The sequence below is a fragment of the Malus domestica genome, chromosome 15, assembly GCF_042453785.1.
Source record: "Malus domestica chromosome 15, GDT2T_hap1".
NCBI lineage: Eukaryota > Viridiplantae > Streptophyta > Magnoliopsida > Rosales > Rosaceae > Malus > Malus domestica.
The window spans coordinates 6,136,301-6,154,201 of record NC_091675.1 but is presented as its reverse complement, the minus strand read 5'-3'; the positions used below and the strand labels follow the sequence as shown (position 1 = coordinate 6,154,201).

Here is a 17,901-nt window from a genome sequence, read left to right as displayed (position 1 = left end):
ATTTTTATCCAACAACTATAAGCAGGGGATCGTCCAAAAATTATAAAAATTGTAGCCGTTGAATAAAAAACGACCCACAGACACCGGTCAGGATGATCCCGATCAATTGCCTCATAGAGGATCCAAATCTGCTCCTGAGGATTTAAGGGGAGGAGGCGTGTCCAGCTGGGGTGAAAGCCAATCGACTGAAAGATTACTCTCTCTCACATACTTAAGGGCGTGTTTGGTTGCGGGGCTTTGCGTGGTTGGTTGGGAGGATTGGGATTTTCTAACTAATTTATTTCCTTTTATAATAATATGTTTTTTGGGGTATTTGTTGACGAATGAATGGTCACTAAAGTTGTAAATTTTGGTGGTTTGTGAGTTTATTATTTTGTGCCAAAAACGGAGCCGGTAGTGAAGTTTGAAGTTTTATGATATTGTTGGGAGTCAGTTTTAAGGCATATGAGTAGCATATGCTCATATGCTCTCTTTTCAAAATTAGTCTTTGTTCTAATAAAAAATAAAAATAAAAAACTTACAATCTAATTAGAGCCGATGAACTATAATATTTTGTAACATTGTCTTATAAATTATATATATCGGAATTTATATGCGAAACAAAATTATTAATTTGTTACATGGTTGAGCAAGATTCATACGCACTGTTAAATGAATTAATTTTATTAAAATAAAGTAAGCAAAATTTGAGTTGTAAATTGTTATATGTTGTACCATAGATGGGGTTTTAATATTTGGACCTGACTCCTTAGTCCCATGATGTATGTAGGAGAGGAAAACTCTTGTTCTATAAAGGAATCTTCACCCTCATTTTAGGAGATGGCAAACTCTAACCTCTTTAGCAACAAGCCTCCATGTAAAATGTAAACTTCATTTTACATAGTGAAATTGAATCTACACCAATGTGGATGTAGCCCAAACTTGGGGTGAACCACGATATATCGTTGTGTTTTTGTGCGTATGTGTGATTTATGATCGGATTTAGTTGGCCCAAGATCAACCCGATTTTGTGCATTAACATAATACAAAGATGAGTATTAACCCAAATTGCGAAAATTTAGTTACAGATCTTAACCTTTCCACAAATCAGGTGCTCGATAGAGAAACCATAAGATTCATAATAATAATAATAATAAAGGGGTAGGGTTGTTTCATGCAACGACGAAGTTGGAAATAACGTTCATAAGGGATGCACAACTAAGAATGGCGGATGTAGATCTTTGTGAAATTCTTAAAAGACCGCACACAATGCCAAACTTTTTTTTATTTTCAATTTTAAGTGAGGCATTTCGTTTAGCACTTGACCAACCTATACCCATCGTGTGCTTAGGGTACATTACACCCTTTGTGCCATTTTAATTGGATCTTTAGGGCTAATTATTTACACATAGGGTTTTGAGGTCAAATTTATTAGACGTATGGGAGGAGGAAATTCTTCTTCTTGAGGTGCAAAAATCAACTCTACAACTAAACATTTTTGTGTTATATCTGCATCCTAGTAGTTTTTTTTTATGAGAAGCGAGTGATAGAGTTAGTGATGGCAGTGAGGAGAGAGAATCCTCATCCAAAAGATATATTAAAAAAAAAGAGAAGAGTGGCATCTCCTAAAGCGAGTGGTGTAGAGAAAATATCAAAGAGGGAAAAGTGACATCTCTAAGGATGGGTTTTGCAAGAAAAATATCTTAATGAGTCATACTATTATACAACAATGTACAATGGGCAGCCCGTTAAATTCTGTCATACGCATTTAAGTTATTTGAAAACCTGATTTTCTGCGCGTTTAAGCACTGTTTTCATGTTTAAGTGACAGAAAACCGGTCATGGGAGTTGAAGGTATGAGGTGAACAAGTCCAAGCTTTCTGGTTTCTATGGCACACAACATCCTTATCCAAGAAATCAAGCTACTTTGTAATCACGGCCTTCAAATGGCTACGTAAGCCTCATTGCGTGGAGGGTGAGACAGAACACAAAAGATCTGGAGGGAGAAGATGCACACAAATGTCAATTTAGCATTCAGCAAGCAAGCCTGATTCACGGAGTTTAACCGCATGACTGGTGTATAAACAGTAGTTCATACCATTTATATGTACAGGAGACAAATATGCAAGAAGCAGCATCCTCCCACCTCTAAACTATACAATCGCACCAACGAAAATGAAAGAATGATAAGCATACAATACAACATTATGATCCTTACATGAAAGAACCAAAAAATTCCCACGGTAGAGTTGAGCTGAAATTTTGGCGGGGAACAAACCGAAGGTCACCCATGATTCTGCGTATCCTTTAATCTTTATCAGAAAGAAGCGATGGTTGTCAGTGTATGATGACTAATTCTCCCGGCCTACTACTTCTGATAGAGAAGCTCAGAATGACTTGCTCTTTTTCGTATTACTCTGAATCTACTAGTTTTTCAAGTAATGGCTTAAACTTCTGTGTGTTTCATCGTCCCTTAGCTTCGTGAGAGCTTTCTTTTCTATCTTCCGTATCCATTCCTTGCTCACATCGAAAAGCTTTCCAATCTCCTCAAGTGAATTGGGGTCGTAGTTGTTTAACCCATATCGCAGCACCAACACTTGCCTCTCCTTCGAGTTCAAGCATTTCAGCAGATCATGGATGTCTTTTTTCATGTGCTGTCTTGTGACAGTTTCTTCAGGGCTCTTTATTGATGCGTCCGGCGTACATTCCTGAATCATTAACACAGAACAGGTTTTATAGTTACAAAATAACCCCACTGCTTTCAACAATTTATTGCAGGTCTACAGGATTTTGCATATTTTACAAGGTTAGCTTCCCAAACTATAGAAGCTTCGGTCGCTGACATGTAAAGAATAAGATAACTGAAGTGTACAAACTACAACATGAGTCTAACGACAATGATCTTCATTTCGCTCTTTCAGTTACTATTCGCCCAACTAAGCCTTAGAAAGAAAGAAATATGAGTTTAAAATGGGAATGAAAGAGAGAGATGGAGAAGATTAGTTGGATCATTACCATAAAAGTCCCAGGAGAGTTGTCCCACATCTTGTCATCTACCGAACCCACAACTCTCAGACATGTGCTAGCTGATCTGATTCTCACCAACGAAAGACCTGTAATCTTTGCAATTTCGTCATCATCTGGGTATCTCATGTGTCTGTTGTAAGTGGCTTTGCGAGCTTTCGTTATCTGATTTATTGCCTTGCTTAGCGTGAACTAAAACAAAAACAACTCGAGGAGTAAACACCATCACTCACCGAGACGATATTGTATTGAGTTTTTCAAAGAAGGGAGGAACATACAGGAATTTGGATTTCCCTAGCATGCCGTGCCACCAATCTTGACATTGATTTCTTTATCCAGTATCGGACATAGGTTGAGAATCGGTAACCCCTCGAGTGATCATACCTTTCTGCACCTTGCAGGAGACCCTGGTTTCCAGCCTGTGAAATAGGGGTAACTCAAGAGATAGACTAATAAATTGAGAGTAAATAAGCGTAGTAGTAAGAGTGTCAAGAAAAAAAATTTGAATTTATGCGCTGAGTTTTGACATCTGATGAAAAGTGGTTTTCAGTGATCAACAACGAACTGTCTCGAACATAATCACATGTAAATTATATCACAAAAAGTTTACTTAGATTTCACAAACCTGCAGTAAATCATCCATGGCTACTCCTAGCCCTCTATAGCTTCTAGCAAGGTATAGAACTAAGGAACGAGTGCTCCTTATAAGCTCATCCTGGCAGTACCAACCAAAATGCAATTTCTGTAACAGCACCTTCTCGTGAACTCCCGCTGCTTCCGCCCAACAACTTAAGGTAGCTACGGTGCCAGTTTCCTTTTCCAAAGTTGCTTTAATTCTCTCCAAATTGGCAATCACCTGTTATGAAACAAAAGTATAGCTGGTAAATACATCCTTCAAGGAGAGGAAGCAAAGTTTTGTTTTAATCTATATATTTGAAGACAAGTCCAACCTTAACCCCGGTTGACATTTCTGCCTCATTTTTAGCAATTTTAAGTCTACTCTTTCGATACTTTGATGCTCTTTTCGCCGATGAAACAATAGGATGATTGAAACCTTCCAAAGTTGATTTAGGAGGCAATGAGTCAGAAGAAACTCTGGCATTATCTAATGCTCTTTTTCTTGATCTTTTTTCTTCCTTTTTCCCAGAACGTACAATAACCTTACCTCTGTTGTTATCTACCTTCTTATCTATCTTATGCTCTTCAATCGGTACAGTAGGTATGTCAGACAAATAAAAAAAGCTTGAGGATGTAAGAGTTCTCGACAAACAGGCATCGAATAACTGTAGAGCTCCAAGCCTTCCTAATTGCAGAAGTATCTCTTTTTCCAACTTTAACACATCTGAATTAGCAAAAGTCTCCTCCAGAGCATCGAGATTTTTCAGTAACAAACTAAAATGAGCTGCACTGCAAGATTCTAAGGTGTTAACGGATCTAAAGTTTCCGTCTGCAACAGGCATCTGGTTATTCCCAGTCGTGTTGGACGAACTACTCCTAAAGCTTGTCTGAGAGGCAAAAAGTCATGATAAGATTTTCATCTACTGAAACAAAGAAAACGTTGTGTGAATAAAAATTGTGAAGCTTTTAAGCAACAATTCAATAAAGACAAACATTCACCTGTTCCATTTCTGAGACGCCATCCTCTAAGATCTGCGGCGAAGCAGATGAAAAAGAGCACACTTTCAGAGTATCTTTACCGGAAATCTCGCCTTCCTCAGAGATAATGGACAGGAATGACAGCCTTGCCGAGTTGAAAGAGCCCTCCCTGCCTCTAACTGTATCATCATTTTATATCGAATATCATAAATATAAAAAAAATTGACAGCAAATATCAATGTGCATTACTTATGGCAGATGGAACTTCAACATCGCAAAGATTGAATTTTTTAAATTTTAATTTTTTGTTGACAATACGATATTCTAAACTACTCTACTTTATGGGGAGGATTTGAACTTGGGTGCAACGGAACGGGCACACTACCCTAGCCAACTAGCCTAACCCCGTCTGCCCTTGATTGAAAACTTCAAGTCCCAATTCTTAAACATGCATTTTGATCATCTCAAAAATTCGCTTTGGCAGCATGATTCTTTCAGGGTTTTACTTAACAACATACTTCAACGTGTATCAGATTACAAAAAGCATATGCAATTATGCAATGCAGGATAGTAGTTCAAACAAAAACCCAACCCAAAGATGAAAGTCAAAAGCAAAAGAAACATTCTTTTCTCCGAAGCAGAAGCAGGAAATCAGCTGGGGAAAAAAGCCAATCAAAACAAACTCACCAGAAGTAAAAGAGAGCTTGGAAGGAGAAGCAGCAGCTTGACAGTGAGAGTGATGAAGTGGAAAGCCAGACTTGAGGACGTTGAGCCTAAAACCAAAACCCATTGTCCTTCAGCACCGAAAGAGGCAGCGGAGCAATTGAGTCCATACAAAAAATCTTCATGGAGTTTTGTTTCGACGACAGGTTTCAAATTCCCCAACCTCCACCACCGATTCTTCATCTCTTTAAACGTTTGGGTGAACTCTGTTTTTTTCACCTGTTTGTTTCTTTGGGCTTCCTCGCTTGCTGGGCTTTTGGATCAAGGACGACAAGAAAGCCCGGGAACTTGTGAGACCCGTGGCCCTAATTAAGGAAAATGGTTGGTATTATTTATAATACCAATTTCAAGTCAAAACCATCAATCCCATTTTATTTTTCATCTAATTAATCAAAATGAAATATAACGGACAAACAACGTATCTGTACGGCTACACACATAAAATCGAGACAATACATATACCATCACTCTCACTCGTGGAAAAATGGCACATCCGACGAATTTATACAAAAATTAATTTTAAATAAGAGATACTCTCATGTAATCGGTGACGTCACATGACAAACATTTAAAAGAATTGGTAACGTTATTAAAATTATACATAAACAGAGTCTCTCTCTCTCGAAGGTACAAACCAAAGCACCATGATTTATGTCCTATCGTTAAGCGAGCAAAAAAATTGTTTTTATTCAGTTTTTATTGCATAATTAATCTAAAATCTTTCTAAAGAATCATGGCAATTGGCCATTAAGATGCAAGAAAGCGAAGGGTTAAAACTTTTTGGTCACAGTGTTTATACTTAAAATTTTTTATGACAATTGGTAGCACTTCAAAAATCTCATTTTACACTTCTCATAAATGTTTTTTTTTTTCTAATTATAAAAGATTTATATTGCAAAATGAGATTTTTGAAATGCTAATAATAATTTATTTTTTAATTTAATCAATTTAATTACTGTGTTTACAAAGTTTGCAATATTAGTCACTTTAGTAAATTTTTATTAAAATGTGTTAAAATATTTGTTTATCAGTAAAAATTAATAATATTAAAGATATTTATCTAAAAATAACTCTAAAACCAAAACAAAAATAGATAAAATAATACAAAATAAATATGGTAATTTTTTCAAAAAATATAACACGTGCAGGAGAATTCACTGTCAAACTGTCAAAGTCGCTAGCTTCCCACAAGAGCCGAAGCTTCTCGTTAACCACCAACCCCGTCAGCAATGGCAGCTCCAGTTTGCGGTGCGGACCATCTACCCGAAGTCAAAGTCACGAATCGATAGCGAAAGATCGCAAAAACCCACATTTCATATTGCGATTCCCCAGCGTATGCAACTGCTGAATGTTCAAACCTCTCATTGACCGAAGATTCTGCGGATTTGCAGAGCATGGCGGCAATGGAGGTGGAGATCGGGGGCGATGGGGTCGTACTGAAAGAGGAGCCGTCAAGCGTGATCAAACACAGAGGCGGCAAGAAAAACGCGAGGAAAAAGAAAAGGAGCAAAAGCAAGGGGACGATGACGACAAGCGGGAAAAAAGAAACGTTTTTTCACATGCCGAAGCTTCGGTGCTTCAGCTCGAAACCCGAAACGGATACGAAGGGGGGTTTCAAGGGGGGTTTCGATATGGAGGTGGAGGATGAAACGGGTGGAAAAAGGAGCCCGACCCATTTGATTATTTTGGTGAATGGTCTCATAGGCAGGTCAGTGGAAATTGTACTCTATTTTTTAAGTCTCTGTTTGGTTAATTTGAATGTGGGTTAGGCCAGTTGGCGAGGGCGGTGGGCCCGAGGCCTTGCACTCGAGTTCTCATCTCCGTTCTTGTGTATTAGAATAGTTCAGAATATCGCTTATCGAAAGATAAAAAAAATGAATGTGGGTTAGTTGAGGGTTGAGCTGATTTTGTGCATTTTTGGTGCAGTGCTGAGAATTGGAAATATGCAGCAAAGCAGTTTCTGAAGAGATACCCAGAAGATGTTATTGCTCACTGTGAGTCCTTTTCTTGTAAAAGTTGCTTGCTTTAGCAATTATTTTCAAAGTAGTCCACTTGGTAACTCATGAAATTAGAGGGCAGTGCACCAATTAAATTTCCAAGTAATGAAATGAATTTGCAATGCAGGTAGTGAATGCAATCACTCAATGTTGACCTTTGATGGTGTTGATGTAATGGGAGAGAGATTAGCAGAAGAGGTGGGTTATTTCTTTTTTTGGATTTGTTCAGTTGGAACCTACTTGTTTATCATTTTCCATTTAAATTAGAATCATGGGTTTTGATTTCGTATTCGTTGGCTGGGTTCGTATATGAAAGCGTTGTTTGAGTTGATTGATATCATAATCGTTTTGATTTTCAGGTTATTTCTGTGATAAAACGTCACCCTAGTGTTCAGAAGATCTCGTTTGTTGGTCATTCGTTAGGCGGGCTTATTGCAAGGTATGCCATTGGAAGGCTTTATGAACGAGACATCACTGAAGAACTGTCTCAAGAAAATGGAGAATATAGGAGAAATGGAGTTGAGAATCCGTTGCTGGAACACAAAGTCAAAGGCAAAATTGCTGGACTGGAGCCTGTGAATTTTATAACGTCTGCCACTCCGCACCTTGGTTCCAGAGGGCATAATCAGGTGAATCAAGTTCGTTATGAACTCATAATCGTATGCTTATTAGAACATCCGTTTAGACATTAAAGTATTACTTTTTTGGTGCCATTTCAATGTAAAATCATGAGAGTTTGTTCTAGTTGAATAAAGAATCCGGCATTTATTCACACAAGTACTAACATAAGAGAATGAATAACGATTGGCGTTCCCCCGCCCAACTCCCACCCCTGCGAAAATTGTGTCATTTTTTCTAAACAACCAAGACTTTCGGGAGGGTGTAATTGATTGAATTGTCATATTCTAATCAATACATGAAAGTTTGAAGCTTTTTAATTAGATTTTATGAGGAGAGAATTAGTACAAGCGAATGTTTGCTTGATCTGCGTACAAGTTAGGTTCCATTTTCTATACTTCTTGATTATGTGTTGGTTTGATGTTTCAGGTTCCACTGTTTTGTGGCGTAAAACCCCTTGAAAAAGTAGCAGCTCGTGCTTCATGGTGTCTAGGTAGAAGTGGAAAACATCTGTTTTTAACTGATAAGAAGGATGGAAAACCTCCCCTTCTTCTTCAGATGGTCAATGATTCTGAAGATCTTAAATTCATGTGAGTCCTTACAGAGAATTACATCTTCTTCTTCTTTTGTGTAGTATATGGTCGGCTATTGTCGTTGATGATTCTAGAACTTGCCATCATATCTCTTCTTGTCTCTGCAGATCTGCACTGCAGTCTTTCAAGCGCTGTGTTACCTATGCAAATGTTCGTTTTGACTGTATCCTTTTCATATTTGTGTGTTTGTGTTACTTTTGTACTTTTATTATTTATTAATCTTCATTGTTGAAGCAGACATGTAGGATAAGATAATTTGGTGTTCTGGTCTTCGAATGTAAGTAAAAGTTTGAGTTAGTCGAACTTTGAATTTGACACTTACAAATATGTTTATTACTATGTCCATCTTTCATGCGAAGCACTTAACAACTGTTATAGCCCTTGTCGGATGGAGTACATCATCTCTACGGCGTAAGAACGAGCTGCCAAAGGTATTTCTGAAGCTACTCATGGGTGCTTTGTTTGTGTCTGGAGTTAATCTTAACATGAACTTTTCTATCAGCTTAAACATTTATCTAGAGAAGAAAACTATCCACATATTATAAATGTGGAGACAATTCAAAGTTCAAGTTCCCGAGAAGAATTACCGTTGGAAGCCATACCCAGTGGGCGCAAGAAAATTGACTTCGAAGGTTTGCTAGTTGTGTATCTTAATTAACTAAAAACTTATTCCCAGTGGTTCATTGCTCTCTGAAGCTTATTCCAGCTTTAGCATGAAGGAATTTTTACTCTCAGAGTTCCATGACCCAACGGATTATATAGGAATCGAACATGCACTAGTTGTAGACAGATTGAAAGAAAACCGTTGGGAATTCTGAATTTTAATATTTGTGAGCCGATTAGTAGTTCTATGATAAATTGACGATAATAGTAGTGATTATAAAGTTGGAGGGAGAAAAAGTTTCTGTTGTGGGAGGCATCCAATATGCTGGTTTCGTTTTGAACAGAACTAGTTGGTATTTTCTCTCTGTAGTTGTCACATTCATCTGATAACTCATTTTTATGATTCGACCCCATGATTGCCATATTATGAGCTCGTAATTCTTAGCTCCTTGGCATTTTATTCACTAACTTCACGACACGATTACAGAGGAAATGATCAGAAACTTGACCAAAATAAGCTGGGAACGGGTGGATGTGAACTTCAGAGGAAGTAAACAAAGATACCTTGCGCATGGTACCATTCAGGCAAGTCGATGTTTTTCCTTGAAATTCGTCGTGTTTAATAAAAAAATTCTTGTAATGTTGTTGGAAAGATTAATCAAATGCCTACAGAAATTAACCCTTGTCCTTTTTCTTATTCGTTTCACAATGCATGCTGTTCCATCCTCAAAGCTATGTAATTAAAGAAGCAGCTCGATGTGAATGCATTAAGGTTTTTATTGTCTTTTTGTGGGACAGGTGCAAAACGATTGTCTATACTCTGATGGGGCTGATGTGATCCAACACATGGTCGACAATTTTCTTGTGTGAAATGTGCCAATTTGTTATCAACTCAAACTCAAAGCCAGCAGAATTGCATGCCCTATGGCAACATTGGCTTCGGAAGAGAGAAGCGAAGGATCAAGATTCTGGGCCGTGCTTTGAGCGTGTGTTGTGAAGATTTCAAGCCATAGGTATCTTATCTCAGACTTGGAATTGAAGCCTCGGGATCTGAAATGGACATCAACGGAGTATGCATAAAGGCGGCCGGAAAGGGAGAGAGGCAATGTGAACTTCCTGAGGCAGGTAGTAAGATCGATGTGGATGTGACATTACGAGCTATCTTCTTGTATTAACATCATTCATAGAACTCAAGTGCTTCTAATTTTTCAGAAATGAGAACAAATTAAGTGCTATGATGTCATTGGTTAGTGTTTAGTTGATGAGAAATGAGTACGAAGCTGTTCATACGTACGTACACACTTAAGTATGTTGTAATTGAGAGAGAGATGAGATTTAGTTGGTCATTTTTTACATCAGTAAAAGTAGCCAGAATCAGTTTTTTGTTCTTCCTGCTAGGGTTCTCCAAATTAAGTCTAGTAGTTTCGTTTCCATATGTTTGTTGCATGCGTGCACCGCACGTAGGAAATCCGAAATCCTACAGTTTAAATTAGAAATACATTGTTTTGGTTTAGGATTCTCCTAGTCAACTCTATAAGTTTGTTTCCTACGTGCGGTGCACGCATGCAACATGTAGGATTTCCAGTCTTGGTTTTAAACTATGCTTTTGAACACTTGTTCGCCGTTACTTATAAAACCAACATGGCAGACTGTGGAAAAGCAACTTGGTTTTATAAGTAACGGCGAACAAGTGTTCAAAAGCACAAGAAGATAGCAGACTTGTAATGGTGGATTTTAAGACCAAACAAGTTAGGTATTCTGGAGTTGGAGAGGGACGGAATTACGAGTCCATGGATTCTTTTGTAGAGAGCCTTGTGTTACTTGATCAATCCAATGCTTGTTCTTACCAAGTAGCAGGAACAAGCAAACCAACAAGTCTGGTGGATTGTAGTTGGCACTTTCTTTTCACTTGTTAATAACATTCCTTCAGTCTGTGTTACGTTCCTTCAAATGTATGGATTTGGAATTATAAAGTGTTGATGATGATTACATATAACATGTTTCTTTTATCATATATGTTTCATGAATAATTCCTTGTAACCGAAAAGAAAAGGAAAATGTACTCCTTTTTTATAGTAAAAATAACAGTTTTGGAGGAACGTAAACAAAATTATTTCAAACTCAAATGGTAAGGCAGTTGACTATTATTGCACCAGATATTTAACTAGATTTTTTATAGTTTGAGCTTTGAAGCGTTTTTCGCTAAGATAAATAGTTGAAGAGAATTAAGTAGAATAATAGTAATTTTGCTTTTGGACTGCAACGGATTAAACACCCCTTTCCAACTTGCTGTGATTAATAGTTCTACTGTGATCAACGGAAGGTATAAGATTAAAATTCTTGTAATGTCATTGGAAAGTTAACGTAATGCATGCGATCAACGTCTATGTTAGATGCAATTCAGAGATCTGAGATTTGTTTGGAGTTTTAAACTAACTAGCTAGCCTGTAACATATTTTCATAATAAATTCGAAGTATGCATGAGATGAGAGGAGAGTAAGAGTTTCTGTGCATACAGAGAACGAAAAATAACTTACACAAATCGGGATCACTGTTATTATCTGTGGCGTCGTACTTATGATATACAAATTATGCTATCAGGAGAAGTGAATCAATATGGTCACCCACTCAACACGCAAAGACTCAATTCTCAAATGCTTTTGGATTGTGGAAGCTGCCAATTTTCACTGGGCCGTAACTTTTTGAGCATTTGCCACAATTTCTTTTAGACTTGACCTGTGGCTAAAAGTTTGTTACTATTCAATGTATTCTTGCATGTTATTGTTTTGGAGAGATACGGAATGACTCTCTCAGTCTGTCACGGTTCTGTATGAAAGGGCTCTAACATATTAATTTTCTGAACTGAGGACCAACACAAACTGTAGGTGAGGCCTCATTGTTTTGGATATACATATTAATGGCTTGTTTATGTAACAGTAATCAAAATAAGAGGAATTAGATTAAGGAGAAATTGAATTAAAAAAGAGTTGAAACAAGGAGGACTCATATTAAATAAATTTGTACACAGTCACTGTTTAATGTGTCAAATTATATTAATGAATGGGTAATGCTATGGAGACTAAATTTTGTAAACAAAATTTGCAAACCAAATGATGAGTCACCAATAAAAATATGAACACGTTTATCAACGCTTAAGTAATAATCCGGTTATTAACTTCCTTGTCATTAGTTTACAAAATTTTGTTTATAAATTTAGTCGCCCCATTGCTCTTAATGGACAGATCGAGAATCTTAAAATAATGGGTTGTGAAACCAGGCACGCGTGCAAGCAAGTTATGCTTTGAAAAACAATACCGTGCACGGTTAAACAATATCTTTATTAATACTACACATTTTTCACCTTCGGCACACTTCTATTATTTTTGAACCTTAATTATCCTTTCATTTGTTCAAATTTAGTAGGTAAAAAAAGATAGAAGTGTGCATGAAGTGAAATAATCAGTGTGCGAAAAACATATTTCTCAAATCGTTGTTGTATAACATATAAAGTATCCTATTTAATTAAGCACTTAAACGCGCTATATTGTAATTGAGCTCAACACTCGAAACCATCAAACCACTCAAACCAAACTACTTAGCTTGATTTTCTCCTACTAATTGCTCCGGATGAACCAAAACACATCACTTAGCGGTTAACTGATTTGGCTACGACTATAGTAAAATTGAATCAAACCAGACCCGGTCTAATCTTACTATGAACCCCATCATAATCATATGAGTTGAATACATGCATCATAATCATATGTGGTGAAAACGTGGAAATGCAAAATATGCATTGATTGATAGTCACGAAAGATGACAGCTTTTGAAGGTGTTTTACTTTTACGGATCCCCCAGTTCTTGTCAAAATTTAAGGGTCCGATCCGGATCAGTGTTTTCCAACTCCAGCACGTGTCCCTCAGATTTTTGGCTTAAAAGCAAGCAACCGTCTGATTTGACGACGCAGGCTTCTTTTCCATACACGGCTGCTTGGGAACTTATGAATAACTAACTAATCTCATTGCGCACGAGGTACAAATCGAATCCCAATCCAACGGCATAGATTCGATCAAGGAAGAGTGTTGTCAGAATTTGATGGAAATAAACTTGCCTAAGCAATTTTTTGGGTGTCCCCAAAATCCATCTTCCTCTATGCACACCCATGAATAGTAGCTTTCTGGGGATATCCATGAACAGTATCTTTCTGGGGATATCCATGAATATTATCTTACTGGGGATTTCCATGGAATCCGACGTCCATGCATGTACTGTTTTGAAGAAATAAGAAACAAACAAAGCACTCTTGCACGTTAAAATGGAGCACCCCAGATCCTCCCAATCCCTAAAACAAACAAACAAAATGTGCTATATTGCACTAGTAGTCCTCGTATGTTACTTAGATTTTCGATTTCGTCTTTGTTAGTTTCTTTTCTTGCATTTTCAACCTTATAAAATCATTCGCTATAGATGTTAGTCAAACGAGGCAAGGTTCATTCCAAATTGAGTTTTTTAGGGGTGGGCAAAAGACCTTTGCAATGATAAATTGGAAAGAATAAACCCGTGTTTGAAAGAGTCAACTTTGATTCAAAAGTTGAATTGAAACAGTTTGGACCAGTGTGATTCTTAATTATTGCTTTAAAATGGCTAAGATCCAAAACTGAATGGAACCAGTCGAACCAAAGTAGAATAGTTTAGGTTCGGATTAGTTTGGTTTCAATTTAGTTCACGTTTTTTTTTTATAATCAAATTAGATTACGACAAGACAAGATGTGCACTAAACTGGATTAAACGATCACATTAGTTGAAGTGCCAACATAACAAAACTACAAGGATGAAACTGCAAAAACAAGACTTACAGAGAAGAAAATGAAAACTCGAATAAATTACACATACACAGAGTATCTTTCATGTGGCTCTATCTTGTTGCTATTTGTACAGAACACAGGGCCTCCCACTCCGTGGTCCTCTTTTTTTCTTTTCTGCATGCAAAGCTCATAAAGTTTCTGTTTTGCTTTCGAATCATAATTCATAAATTGTACGAATTACCTGGTCTTTCGGAGGCCCATCACTCGAGGTCGCGGCTGAGGTCCTTCCCTTCTCGCTTTGATCTCACCGTTGTCCTCCTCTGCCCTCCACGTTCCCACCGTATACATATATACATATATATACATACATGTATAGATATATCTTCAGTCATCGTTCTGACCGATGGAGCTGGCATTCAATTTCTGAAACTTCTCTCTCTCTCTCTCTCTCTCTCTCTCTCTCTCTCTCTCTCTCTCTGCTTTTTCATATTTTAATTGTATCCCACTTGTCTCCTCCCATCAAGGTTTTTTACTTTTCACATTCTGAAACTTTCACACCCTGCAAAAATAAACTAATCTTGTTTCTGTCAAGCTTGTTCATATAATCATAATTACCATCGTCTTCTGAGAAATGGGCAGCTCTCAAAATTGCATCTTTTGCCAGAGAAATAGAAATATTTGCATTTCCATCCTCCTGTTCCTGGTTTCGAGCTCGACCCATCTGATTTTCATGGCTGAAGGTCAGTAAATCCTATCCCTTTATTCAAATTTATGGGAAAAAAAATTAAGGAAAAAACCAATTTCTTCGAAACAAGAAGCAACTCACATTGGTTTTGTTTAATTTGTAAATTAATTTTTGGGTTTTTCACTTTTTGTTTCTCAGGTGGTAGACCAATTTCCAGCAAGCTAAGTGAGTTGGCTCGGGCAAGAGTTCTTCAGGAAAATAAAGAAGGGGTGGTGGTCAACGCTCGTCAAATAGGGTCAGTGCGGCCGAGCTGCGAGCGGAGGTGCAGCGTTTGCGGGCGTTGCGTGGCGGTTCAGGTTCCAGTTACTCCTCAAGTTGATAAAATCAGAAGCCATGGAAGCAGCTCCTCTGTTTCTTTTTCCAGAACTGCCCCAAAGAACGTAGCCTACTCCAGAGGAGATGACATTACAAATTATAAGCCAATGAGCTGGAAATGCAAGTGTGGGAATTTGCTCTTCAATCCTTAAATTTTTTCATGAACTTTTCCATTATTAATGTTTTTTTTTTTTAACTTTTCTTGTATTTTGGTATTTTTGGTATGAATGTGGTCTGTGCAGCAGTAACATTTGTTTATTTTTGCCCTTTTTGCATAGCTGACATTTTTTAGTTCTGAATTTCAGAAGAAAATATATTTTAAATTCAACCATGTTTTTCCTAACCCTGTTTCTTGGAATTTAAGGCATTATCGAATGATGTAATAACTAAGCGAGCATTTTTGCTCACCATTATATTAATCATCGTTATATGAGTTTGAATTTCGAGATTCGTATCGTGGATAAACACAAATCTCAAAATTTAAACTTATTTAATGATGATAAATAGGATGATGAACATACACTACATTAAATAATGGTGACAAAAAATGCACTCTAATAACTAATACCTACTGACTTCATCATTTTTGTTATTAACATTATCTTATGAATGCATAAGGCAATTTTATTACAGTGCTCCAAGGTATCGAATATTTTAAGATTTGTAGTTATTGAATTCTTGATTGAAGATACAATACGCACAATTTAGCGGTTACAAACCTTAAGAGTATAAAATACTTTGGAACATCATTTTTGAACACCATAAAATCTTCCTATCATAAGAAGAAAAATAATATAAAATTAGAAATAGGGATACAACGAAACCATCACTTGAGAACTTCCCTCAAACCACACGAACTTAAGCTATAATTTAGTAAGTCACTTAGTATCTCGGTCTAATAGTATTTCTATTGTCTTATAAGTAAGCAATCTTATGTTCGAATATCAAGTATGACAAATTAGCAACCAATTTATTCCTTCATTCCTTTAATATAACTATATCATTTTATTAAAGGGAACTTTCATGAAAAGGGCTTGGACTAAGTTTATTTTAATAAAAAATCATGTTATAACTTTATTTAATTAAAAAGACTTAAATTTTAAAGAAAACCCCTTAAATTTTAATAAAAATGACAAAAGAACTTAAATTTTAATGAAAAAGACATAATTTTAATAAAAATGACAAAAAATCTGACGCGAAGACTCACGATACACTGTTTATGAAATTTATTACACTGTTTATGAAACCTTACTACACTGTTTATGAAAACTTACGACACCATTTATGAAACTTACGATATTGTTTATGAAAATTTACTAAAATGTAACTCTGAATGGTCCTCTCTTTCTGCACATAAATTCTTCTCCCCTACATTCTTCTCCCTCTTTGAATCAGATTGCTCAACACCGAAGAAGAGTTTTTGAGTTTTCCAATAAGTGGTAGGAAACTAAAATATTACAATATAGAAACTTTAGGTGCAAGTAATCTAAACTATATATGGGGTTACCGTAAATATGTCTCTAACAGTGTGCTTAAAGAACCAAGTGCACAATTTTGGATTTCGCATTCTTTTGACATAGTTGAGCCTCAACCTTCGGCCCTACCACCCATGTTTAATCCATTAGCTACAAAGGCAGCTACAATTTGTCTCTCAATCTTTGGTCCTGGATGGCCATTCAGTTTCGATGCATGGAAGAAACAGCAAAGGAAATCTAATTCCTCTAAATAAGATTCTAATCACAAGGCATTGGGTAATGAGTGGCTGCAATCTGGAAGTTGTCCGATAGCAAAGTCATACGGTGCTGTTAGCAGTGTCATTCTACTAGTCGCAAAGGTTTTGTAGCCCCCTCCAGGAATGAAACTCAAGTGCCCGCCAGCAGCCTTGTTGCAAACTGCATTTGCAAAAAACCTTCGCCCACAACCCCTTCCAGCAAAAGTGCTTGTGATCCAATCAATGGGCATGGCAGCCAATGTTCCTTTAGGGATCACACTAAAAAATTCTCACTATCTTGGTAGAAAAAAAAATAAAAAAAATCTATTAAGGAAAAAGATGGAGTGTTTGAAGTTTTTTTTTGGGGGGGGGGGGGGAGCGCAAGTTGGATGTGTTAGTTTTTTTATTTTTTTAGTCTTTTGTCCTTATTATTAAATAAAGTTTGTGGGTGGTTTTTTATTAAAATGTAAAGATTTGAAACTCTTTTCATTAGTTTTCCTTTTATTAAATCATAGAGAAATGCTAAGGAGACTCTCAAAGTGCACCTCACAGTTTAGCATTAACTCGCGTGTCAACATTATAAAATATAATATTGTATAAAAATTATGAGATGGTAGAAAATTCTACTTTTAAGCGAGTTTATTTAGTATTTCTCTAAATCATAATTTAGCCTGAAACTCCAAGAAAAGTTATAACTTTGTTGTGACTATAAAAGCAAAAAATTTGAAAGAAGTAAGCTGAAATAAAAATACTAAAATATATGAAAGAATATCCTCCTTTTCTTGGTAAGCGATATACAAAATGAATAAAAATAAGGATACTTTAACGAAAAGTTATCGGTACTGTTCACTTTAATGAAAAATCATATTTTTACACTAAAAAGACAATTATAATACTATTCATTTTACCCTTTATTTTGTCATTAACTTTAAAACTCAACATTTTCAAGTTATTTTTATTAGTTTTCCTTAAAAATAATGGTACCTCACAAGATAAAGTCATGGATTTTTATTTACAATTTAATTTAATTTTAGGGTTTTAGGTAGTTTTGTGAAGAGAAAATTGTAGCAATAGTTTCTCAACTCTAAACCCTTAACTTATCAAAAAGTGCAACTATAGTCATTTTCGTTAACTCTATCATAATTCCATTAAAACGAGTTATGTTAGAAGCTTCATTGCTACAATTGGATAA

At 36.4% G+C, this 17,901-nt stretch overlaps 3 protein-coding genes across 10 annotated transcripts; 2 read left to right on the top strand and 1 right to left on the bottom strand.

Annotated features, from left to right (window-relative positions):
- Positions 1-1,664: 1,664 nt before the first annotated feature.
- LOC103415614 (RNA polymerase sigma factor sigC) lies at positions 1,665-5,566 on the bottom strand. 8 transcript variants are annotated; one of them, XR_003769509.2, is made up of 8 exons: positions 5,287-5,566; positions 4,621-4,778; positions 3,954-4,508; positions 3,629-3,859; positions 3,282-3,422; positions 2,995-3,195; positions 2,198-2,687; positions 1,665-1,975 (listed from the first exon to the last, which is right to left on the bottom strand). XR_003769509.2 is itself a non-coding variant. In XM_029094972.2 (7 exons), exons 1-7 carry the CDS (start codon positions 5,387-5,389, stop codon positions 2,406-2,408), a joined length of 1,671 nt encoding a protein of 556 aa, XP_028950805.1. In that variant the 5' UTR covers positions 5,390-5,566; the 3' UTR covers positions 1,990-2,405. The 8 variants fall into 8 exon arrangements, 6 of the variants coding, with proteins under 6 accessions (XP_028950805.1, XP_028950808.1, XP_070669725.1 ...); XR_011576068.1 differs by having other exon boundaries at positions 4,621-4,768; positions 5,287-5,562; XM_029094972.2 differs by lacking the exon at positions 1,665-1,975 and having other exon boundaries at positions 1,990-2,687.
- An 896-nt stretch (positions 5,567-6,462) lies between these two features.
- On the top strand, positions 6,463-10,368 carry LOC103424697 (putative lipase C4A8.10). Its single transcript, XM_008362794.4, has 10 exons — positions 6,463-7,030; positions 7,249-7,316; positions 7,447-7,517; positions 7,679-7,948; positions 8,367-8,527; positions 8,638-8,693; positions 8,909-8,961; positions 9,033-9,162; positions 9,621-9,718; positions 9,932-10,368. The coding sequence occupies exons 1-10, from the start codon at positions 6,717-6,719 to the stop codon at positions 10,001-10,003; spliced, it is 1,293 nt and encodes a 430-aa protein (XP_008361016.2). The 5' UTR covers positions 6,463-6,716; the 3' UTR covers positions 10,004-10,368.
- Positions 10,369-14,093: 3,725 nt separating this feature from the next.
- LOC103424824 (EPIDERMAL PATTERNING FACTOR-like protein 2) lies at positions 14,094-15,256 on the top strand. Its single transcript, XM_008362917.3, has 2 exons — positions 14,094-14,678; positions 14,822-15,256. Exons 1-2 carry the CDS (start codon positions 14,570-14,572, stop codon positions 15,148-15,150), a joined length of 438 nt encoding a protein of 145 aa, XP_008361139.2. The 5' UTR covers positions 14,094-14,569; the 3' UTR covers positions 15,151-15,256.
- Positions 15,257-17,901: the final 2,645 nt, after the last annotated feature.